The sequence below is a fragment of the Nerophis lumbriciformis genome, linkage group LG04 (assembly GCF_033978685.3).
Source record: "Nerophis lumbriciformis linkage group LG04, RoL_Nlum_v2.1, whole genome shotgun sequence".
NCBI classification, from domain to species: Eukaryota; Metazoa; Chordata; class Actinopteri; order Syngnathiformes; family Syngnathidae; genus Nerophis; species Nerophis lumbriciformis.
Window position 1 is genome coordinate 10,779,496 of NC_084551.2, and position 10,505 is coordinate 10,790,000.

General features: G+C 40.2%; 1 protein-coding gene across 3 annotated transcripts in view; it reads right to left on the reverse strand.

Moving 5' to 3' along the window:
* spag1b (sperm associated antigen 1b) overlaps positions 1-10,505 on the reverse strand; it is a 48,203-nt gene that overhangs the window by 27,339 nt on the left and 10,359 nt on the right. For all 3 annotated transcript variants that reach the window (XM_061948755.2, XM_061948771.2, XM_061948762.2), the window contains one exon: positions 2,609-3,058. In XM_061948755.2, the coding sequence (XP_061804739.2) occupies positions 2,609-3,058 (450 nt within the window). The remainder of the gene's footprint in view (positions 1-2,608; positions 3,059-10,505) is intronic.

Below are 10,505 nucleotides of genomic sequence, written 5' to 3' on the forward strand. Positions count from 1 at the left end.
ACTGCATTAATACGCTTAGTGTAAGTGAAATTAGCTTATGGGAGGGGACGCAGGCAAGCACAGAACAGTTGAGTTGAACAAACATGACTTAAAACGCTCAGTGGGCTGACTCCCGTCATACCAGTCCTGATTCCACCTTGGGTTGTCACAATGAAAACATTAATGCAGAGCAATCAAGTATCATCAGTCTGTTCGGAAGTTTTAAAGGGGAACATTATCACCAGACCTATGTAAGCGTCAATATATACCAATTGATGTTGCAGAAAAAAGACTATATATTTTTTTAACCGATTTCCGAACTCTAAATGGGTGAATTTTGGTGAATTAAACGCCTTTCTATTATTCGCTCTCGGAGCGACATCGGGAAGCAATCCGCCATTTTCTCAAACACATTACAAACACCGAGTCAAATCAGCTCTGTTATTTTCCGTTTTTTTCGACTGTTTTCCGTACCTTGGAGACATCATGCCTCGTCGGTGTGTTGTCGGAGGGTGTAACAACCCGAACAGGGACGGATTCAAGTTGCACCAGTGGCCCAAAGATGCAAAAGTGGCAAGAAATTGGACGTTTGTTCCGCACACTTTACCGACGAAAGCTATGCTACGACAGAGATGGCAAGAATGTGTGGATATCCTGCGACACTCAAAGCAGATGCATTTCCAACGATAAAGTCAAAGAAATCTTCCGCCAGACCCCCAGGAAAAGAGAGCGGATGAGGGTATGTCTACAGAATATATTAATTGATGAAAATTGGGCTGTATGCACTCTCAAAGTGCATGTTGTTGCCAAATGTATTCCATATGCTGTAAACCTAGTTCATAGTTGTTAGTTTCCTTTAATGCCAAACAAACACATACCAATCGTTGGTTAGAAGGCGATCGCCGAATTCGTCCTCGCTTTCTCCCGTGTCGCTGGCTGTCGTGTTGTTTTCGTCGGTTTGGCTTGCATACGGTTCAAACCGATATGGCTCAATAGCTTCAGTTTCTTCTTCAATTTCGTTTTGGCTACCTGCCTCCACACTACAACCATCCGTTTCAATACATGCGTAATCTGTTGAATCGCTTAAGCCGCTGAAATCCGAGTCTGAATCCGAGCTAATGTCGCTATAAACTTGCTGTTCTATCCGCCATGTTTGTTTGTGTTGGCATCACTGTGTGACGTCACAGGAAAATGGACGGGTGTTTATAACGATGGTTAAAATCAGGCACTTTGAAGCTTTTTTTAGGGATATTGCGTGATGGGTAAAATTTTGAAAAAAAACTTCGAAAAATAAAATAAGCCACTGGGAACTGATTTTTAATGGTTTTAACCCTTCTGAAATTGTGATAATGTTCCCCTTTAACGTACTTATTAACCCCTAAGGTCTCTGGCAACGCATTTTGTGCAGTTTGTCCAAATATTATTTTTTCGGTAATGACAGGCCGCAAAACCAAACAAGTCAAGATAGAAGACCTTCTAGATTGAAAATCTAAGGACAAACAAAACATGACTGAACAGTATTGTATGCTAGTTTATGTAGGTATGTACAAATGAATGTATTAGCATTAATAAGGAGTAACAGGTCCACATTATTATTGGGCAGCACGATGGTAGAGGGGTTAGTGCATCTGCCTCACAATACAAAGGTCCTGAGTAGTCCTGAGTTCAATTCTGGGCTCGGGATCTTTCTGTGTGGAGTTTGCATGTTCTCCCCAGTGACTGCGTGGGTACTCCGGCTTCCTCCCACCTCCAAAGACATGCACCTGGGGATAGGTTGATTGGCAACACTAAATTGGCCCTAGTGTGTGAATGTTGTCTGTCTATCTGTGTTGGCCCTGCGATGAGGTGGCGACTTGTCCAGGGTGTACCCCGCCTTCCGCCCGATTGTAGCTGAGATAGGCTCCAGCGACCCCAAAAGGGACAAGCGGTAGAAAATGGATGGATGGAAGGTCCACATTATGTTATGGAAAACAGTTAACAGTGAACATAATAATGCATTAAGTGCACATATATTACCTTTGTTTGCTCTCAATCGCAATTATTCAAAATGATCTTATTATAAACTCTTTCGCTTTGACAGCACTACCATGCAAATGCTGTAACTCAGCGAGATGCTCAGGATGCATCCGTTTCCCTTCATCCATCTGCCATTCTTTCACTTTCTGGCTTCCCCTGTGAGATGTATAGCTGCAGTCACATCCAATTTGACACTGACCGGCCTGCAGTCATGTGACCCGGATAGACCTGAGCAGAGAGGCTTAGCACCAGGCTGCGGCAACAAAACAAACAGCGTCCATTTGCAGCAAAGTGACGCATCGCTCTTCTTGAAGGAGCGTCGCTCCTCAGGTCCACGTTGGAACTGCGGTGAGGTTCCACGTGTGCTAGAACTCAAAACGGGCTTTTGTTTGGACTTAGCCTGAAACGGACGGGAACGCCTGCAAGGTCACGACCTTAACATTACAACCCGTCATACACTGAAGTGATGTTCATTCAATGTTTATCAGCGTTGCGTCGCAACATGTGCAAGTAATGTCATTTAGTTTTTACTCTGACTTGTTTACCATGAAATACAGTACAAGCAGTACTGTAAATAAAACACCCGGGACTATAACCGCACAATCGAGCTTACCTGCATCTGTACATCCTTGAATAGCCTGAGAGTATTTTTCCAGTGCGTCGCCAAACTGTCCATTCTTAAACAGCAGATTTCCTTCGTTCTTTAAGCGGGAGAGCGACAAGGGGAGGGCTCCACATAGTGCATCAAGATTGACAGGTTCCCCAACATTTCCACACGCTGGACTCTCCTTGCTGCTACTGGCCGGATCAGCCTGCCCCGACACCGTCGAGCCCCTCTTGCTCGTTCCATTAGCTACCTTGGACTCCTGCGGGACTTTAGACTTGTCCGAGCTGCTACCTTTGCTCCTCCAGTGTCCGGGATGGGAGTTGGTGGAATCGCTGTGCGGAGCCCCGTCCCCTTTGCCGTGGGGCCTCTTTTGTGCGTTACCCATGTCTCCCCTCTCTGCAGGAACAGCTGAGCGCTCGTCCCCTCCCACAAGCTGGCTTGGTTCGACCAGACAATCTAGAGGGGTAGAGAGAAGGTGGGGGTGGGTCCCGGGGAGAGGTTAGAATGGAACACACCCACAGGAAGCCGTCAGCGGTTACATCACAGTTGGGGGAGGGTTGGGACATTCATGGGCTACATAAGAGGAGGAGTTCCAGGAAGCGGCTGGAAGAATGACAAGAGCACTGGTTATGGGGGCAGGGCGGAGCACACATGCGTGCATACGGGAGTGAGTCACATGGCCCCCAGGGAGGGGATTTCCACAGCTGTTAGTGTAGTTTGTGGTCAAAATGACATGTGTGGCAGAAATGAGGGCATAATGGCGACTAAATCCTTTAAAAATACATACCTTTTTAGGTCACATGGTTACACTTGCACCATCTAATGGGAGCTAAATCATACACTTTATCAAAAAGTCTGCTTTTGGAATGGAATTAAATAGAATGGACAGTTTTAAAAGAAAGCTGCTTTCAGTGTAGCTGTATATTATATGAAGGAATACTTCAACAAAAACATTTTTTGTGGTATTAATGTGGCTAAAAAATGCCAGATTTTACGGCAAAAGTTGCAATGTTTTGAGTCTTGTGATTGTATGACTTTATCAATGTTTTAGACGTGCTTTGTACCTGTGATACACTGTAATGTGCGGTTGCACTGCAAAAACTGAAATCTAAGTAATATGAAATATCTCAAATAAGGGTGATATTTGCTTATTTTCGGTCTAAGATAATTCTTCTCACTAAGCAGATTTACTTGTTTTAAGGGTTTTGGTCCTAAATGATCTCAGTAAGATATTACAGCTTGTTGCTGAGATTTGATGACCTATATTGAGTAAAACATGCTTGAAACTAGAATATCAACTGATGCAAAGCTGTGTCATTAACACTCACGAGTATAAAACTACTTCTTTAAAGTAATCATTTCTTACTTCAAGCATGAAAAAAAATAAATCATGATTTTGACACGAATGTGTCTCATAATTAAAACAGATGACAGCCAAATGGACTTTGCTGTTTTATTTTCAATGAAACAAGAGAAAATACGTACTCGTATAGTAGTACAGTTGGCACAGTACAGTAAACTGACAGTTAATATTTAAACATTTAATATTTCAAACAATTTTGAACAGAAATAGTTCATGCACATTCAGATAAATTCTTCAAAATTACAATAAAAAATTTTTTGGCCGGGGCCAAGGCTGTATATATGCGCACTAATTGACTGAAAGAGCACGCACTTGGCGCGATGATGTCATGTTATCGATGGAAAAATACATTTTTGAACAATATGATTTGCCTTAGCGGCTAGTAGACCCCGAGAGTAACAAGCGGTTGCCTTGTTGCCTTTCCATTAAGAACAATAAACTAGTTTTTAGTGTAAGTTTGCTGGTTTCAAGAAATATAATGCTGAGCGCATATCATTATGTCAAGATAATGACACTAGCATTGACTTAATTTAAGAATATTTTTCAACATATTGAGCAAAAAAGGTCTTTTTTTTCTACCAAGAAAAGTGCACTTGTTATTAGTGAGAATATACTTGTTTTAAGGTATTATTGAGTTCATTGAGGTTAGCTAATTTTACTTGTTTTGGAAAGTCTTGAGTAGCCGAATTTTCTTGTTCTATTGGCAGATAATTTTGCTTAGTTCAAATAAAATACCCCTCATTTTTGTATTTTTTTTTCTCGTTTTTGAACACTGACTTTTTGCAGTGTGGGTTACATTAAGCAATTTACTTGTATTCAAGGGGGTTCTATTAAGTTAAACCAACTTTTCTTACCTGTTGGTACCTGTTTTGGTTTATTTGGGGTCCCCATAAGTCCTGGAAAAAAATGTTTTTTAATTTTTTTTATTTATGTATTTATTTAATTGGGACAGTGCACATTAACCAACACTTCAATCAACAGTGTAAATGCACCGGACATAGCATAAATGCTAATTTTCAGCCGTAGTACCAAGGCAGGTTTCTAAAATAACACATAAGACTTTAAAACCACGATGACAGAAATAAGAACCGAATAAATAAGACATCATAAAACAGACAAGACAAGTCAATAATCAAACCATAGAACCATGGCGGAGATGTTTATAGAGCTATCGTGCCTTTTTCCAAATTTGTTCTAAACAAATTATTTTGAATTTGAGACTTTACTGACATATTTTGCATAGTTACATCAGTGGATATCTCCATATATGGTCGAGGTTTACCTGAAAGCTTTGCGCAAGTTCACCATTTTTATCCAGTTGTAGTCCAAAGCTGTAGTCAATGGCCTCGTTTACTCTGCACACCAAATCAGATTTTTTGCCAGTCCAAAGTGCCGCTCCAAAGTGCTTCAAACTTATTTTCACATCAAATTCAAGCCACATCAGGAGGTAGTCCAAATCCAGTTGGATCTCTTCAAATGTGACTTCAATCTAAACACAATGCGACCTGTATGTGACTTTTTCGTCAGTTTTGGGCAAGCTACATCATTCATGCTTGCCAGCTGAAGTGGAGGCTATATGTAATAAATGAATATATGTAATAAATGAATATATATTTTGGTTACGATTGACGCTGTGGCATATTTGCTTACATGTTACGTACATTGAGTAAATTGTTTACATAAGTGAGTTGAAAAATAAAGCTAACGTAGATCCACGCTGATGTCTGTGTCTTCTCTACGTAACCGCTATAAAAAGACTAGAACCCTACCAAATATATTACGCTATATATATATCTATTAATGTATTACTTTAATTTGTTTTCACGTAAAAAAACTATCATTTTAAGATGTGGCGACTTAATTTATTTTGCAGTAGTACTAACAACTTCCATGTTCAATTACGCAATCCTTTTTCACTTTATTGATCTATGCATGCTTGACGGTAGGAATGGTGTTCCTGGGATTAAAGGCCTCACCTTTTCTCCTCCAAACATATTGCTGGGTATTGTGGCCAAACAGCTCAATTTTTGTTTCATCTGACATCACATGGACAAAGATAAGACCTTCTGGAGGAAAGTTCTGTGGTCAGATGAAACAAAAACTGAGCTGTTTACCCAGCAGTATGTTTAGAGGAGAAAAGGTGAGGCCTTTAATCCCAGGAACACCATACCTACCGTCAAGCATGGTGGTGGTAGTATTATGCTCTGGGCCTGTTTTGCTGCCAATGGAACTGGTGCTTTACAGAGAGTAAATGGGACAATGAAAAAGGAGGATTACCTCCAAATTCTTCAGGACAACCTAAATTCATTAGCCCGGAGGTTGGGTCTTGGGCGTAGTTGGTTGTTCCAACAGGACAATGACCCCAAACACACGTCAAAAGTGGTAAAGGAATGGCTAAATCAGGCTCGAATTAAGGTTTTACAATGGCCTTCCCAAAGTCCTGACTTAAACATGTGGACAATGCTGAAGAAACAAGCCCCTGTAAGAAAACCAACAAATTTAGCTGAACTGCACCAATTTTGTCAAGAGGAGTGGTCAAAAATGACCTTATACCAAAAGCGCCTTATTGCAGTGAAACTTGCCAAGGGACATGTAACCAAATATTAACATTGCTGTATGTATACTTTTGACCCAGTACATTTGGTCACATTTTAAATTCATAAAAGAACCAAACTTCATGAATGTTTTTTGTGACCAACAAGTATGTGCTCCAATCACTCTATCACAAAAAAATAAGAGTTGTAGAAATGATTGGAAACTCAAGACAGCCATGACATTATGTTCTTTACAAGTGTATGTAAACTTTTGACCACGCACAATACTGGGAGAAGGAGATGCAAATATAATCCATTAGCACTCAATGTGAATCATCAAAACTAAAAATGTTTTGTTGCCCCTGTTTTACGTCTGGAATGTTTGTGCAAACTGGCACAGTGATGCACAAATGCATGAGAGACATGAGGTGATCGCGCTGCAAAGACAGACGATTGAGACAGAGAATTTTCTTTCTGTGTGCATGACAACATATTTGGACTGTCAAAAATGTAAAAAGATCTCAACAAGATATAAGAATTATATTTTAATGTACACTGAACAAAAATGTAAACGCAGCACTTGTTTTTGCTCCCATTTTTCATGAGTTGAACTCAAAAGCTCTAAAACTTTGTCTACATACACAAAAGACCTATTCCTCTCAAATATTGTTAAAAAATCTGTCCAAATGTGTGTTAGTGAGCACTTCTTATTTGTCAAGATAATTCATCTCACCTCACAGGTGTGGCATATCAAGATGCTGATTAAACAGCATGATTATAGCACAGGTGTGCCTTAGGCTGCCCACAATAAAAAGGCCATTTTGAATGTGCAAGCGGTAGAAAAATGGATGGATGGATAAATGGATTTATATTAATGTTGTGCACAGCCAGACCGAAGCAGGAGGAGCTAGATGGAAGACAGAGGGGGAAATTGCGGGAACGAGAGCGGGATAAGACAAAGAGACAACAACAACAACCACAAAAACAGAACAGCATCAGCAAATCCGACATGTACATATATGGTACAAAAAGTGATATTGAAGCAGTAAATTAAATATTAACACAGAAATGACAATTAACATTATTGCACTACACATGGAGCAATAAAAATACCTACAGAAATAGCACTATTGATAATGAATAATAATAATTACGTCTATTATCAACAATACAATTGTTTGAAATGCAACAATACATATACAAACCCCGTTTCCATATGAGTTGGGAAATTGTGTTAGATGTAAATATAAACGGGATACAATGATTTGCAAATCATTTTCAACCCATATTCAGTTGAATATGCCACAAAGACAACATATTTGATGTTCAAACTGATAAACATTATTTTTTTGTGCAAATAATCATTAACTTTAGAATTTGATGCCAGCAACACGTGACAAAGAAGTTGGGAAAGGTGGCAATAAATACTCATAAAGTTGAGGAATGCTCATCAAACACTTATTTGGAACATCTTACAGGTGAACAGGCTAATTGGGAACAGGTGGGTGCCATGATTGGGTATAAACGTAGATTCCATGAAATGCTCAGTCATTCACAAACAAGGATGGGGCGAGGGTCACCACTTTGTCAACAAATGCGTGAGCAAATTGTTGAACAGTTTAAGAAAAACCTTTCTCAACCAGCTATTGCAAGGAATTTAGGGATTTCACCATCTACGGTCCGTAATATCATCAAAGGGTTCAGAGAATCTGGAGAAATCACTGCACGTAAGCAACTAAGCCCGTGACCTTCGATCCCTCAGGCTGTACTGCATCAACAAGCGACATCAGTGTGTAAAGGATATCACCACATGGGCTCAGGAACACTTCAGAAACCCACTGTCAGTAACTACAGTTGGTCGCTACATCTGTAAGTGCAAGTTAAAACTCTCCTATGCAAGGTGAAAAACGTTTATCAACAACACCCAGAAACGCCGTCGGCTTTGCTGGGCCTGAGCTCATCTAAGATGGACTGATACAAAGTGGAAACGTTTTCTGTGGTCTGACGAGTCCACATTTCAAATTGTTTTTGGAAACTGTGGACGTCGTGTCCTTCGGACCAAAGAGGAAAAGAACCATCTGGATTGTTATAGGTGCAAAGTTGAAAAGCCAGCATCTGTGATGGTATGGGGGTGTATTAGTGCCCAAGACATGGGTAACTTACACATCTGTGAAGGCGCCATTAATGCTGAAAGGTACATACAGGTTTTGGAGCAACATATGTTGCCATCCAAGCAACGTTACCATGGACGCCCCTGCTTATTTCAGCAAGACAATGCCAAGCCACGTGTTACAGCAACGTGGCTTCATAGTAAAAGAGTGCGGGTACTAGACTGGCCTGCCTGTAGTCCAGACCTGTCTCCCATTGAAAATGTGTGGCGTATTATGAAGCCTAAAATACCACAACGGAGACCCCCGGACTGTTGAACAACTCAAGCTGTATATCGAGCAAGAATGGGAAAGAAGCTTAAAAAATGTGTCTCCTCGGTTCCCAAATGTTTACTGAGTGTTGTTAAAAGGAAAGGCCATGTAACACAGTGGTGAACATGCCCTTTCCCAACTACTTTGGCACGTGTTGCAGCCATGAAATTCTAAGTTAATTATTATTTGCAAAAAAAAAAATAAAGTTTATGAGTTTGAACATCAAATATCTTGTCTTTGTAGTGCATTCAATTGAATATGGGTTGAAAATGATTTGCAAATCATTGTATTCCGTTTATATTTACATCTAACACAATTTCCCAACTCATATGGAAACGGGGTTTGTATGTAATGATAACTAGAATTACAAAAGAAAGCAAATAAATGGAGGGAAACAAAGAGAAGCAAACTGTATTAACCTTGTAGATTGTTATAGTACAATAGGTTAAGCTTTGTCAGTGTTTTACCCAGTAACCCCTTGGGGAAAAATTTTATATTTTGATGAAATGTGATTATATGCATGAGTGTATGTATGCATATGTGCTTGTATATGTACAGTGTGTGTATAGGTATGTTTGTACACTGTATGTGCATGTGGATGTATGTATTGTGAGTGTGTATATGTATGTACTGTATTTGTGTATGTATATGGGAATGTATGGATCTATGTATGTGGGTTAGTACCAATTTGTGCGCGTATGTATGTATTAATGAATGTACGTATGTATGTACATACAATATATATGAATAATTGTGTGTATGTGTGAGTATGTATGTGTATTTGTATATAGAATATATTTGTCTCCCAGTGTGTACGGGAGACAAGGTACGGCCCCAGCCACCCACACAGCCCAACCCATAGAGCCCAGGGAACAAGGGACCCCACCCAGGAGAGCAAGGCGAGGCCTGCCTCAACCCGCCCCAACAAAGGCCACCGCAGGGACCACCCACCTCACCTGGGAGCCCAACGATGGAGATGGAACATCCAGCATTTGCCCTGACGGGTCCTCTCTCCGAGGGAAGAGGAAGAAGAAAATTTAAAAAAATGAGAGCACCCAGACACGCTGCTGAAACACAAGGTCACTTTCCCAGCAGCTGGCCGCCTTACAACACTGCAGAATACCATGCAGTGCACCGAGCTGCCACGACAGACGCAGGGACTAGACCCAGCAAACCCCAACCAAGACGGGCATCCGGAAGGGGTGGACGGCGGGACCCAAGAGCCTCAGACACGCAGCCCAGGTGCAGCAGCCTGAGACGCCGACACTGCCGGACAAGCAGGCCCCAAAAGCGACCGGAAAAAATAATATATATGTATATACGATATATATATATATATATATATATATATATATATATATATACACACGTGTGTATGTGTATATATATATATATATACGTGTGTATGTGTGTATATATATATATATATATATATGTGTGTATATATATATACACGTGTGTGTGTATATGTATGTATGTGTAAATATATATATATATATATATATATGTATATATGCATGTGTATATATGTATGTGTATATATGTATGTGTGTATATATATATATATATATATATTATTCAGAACT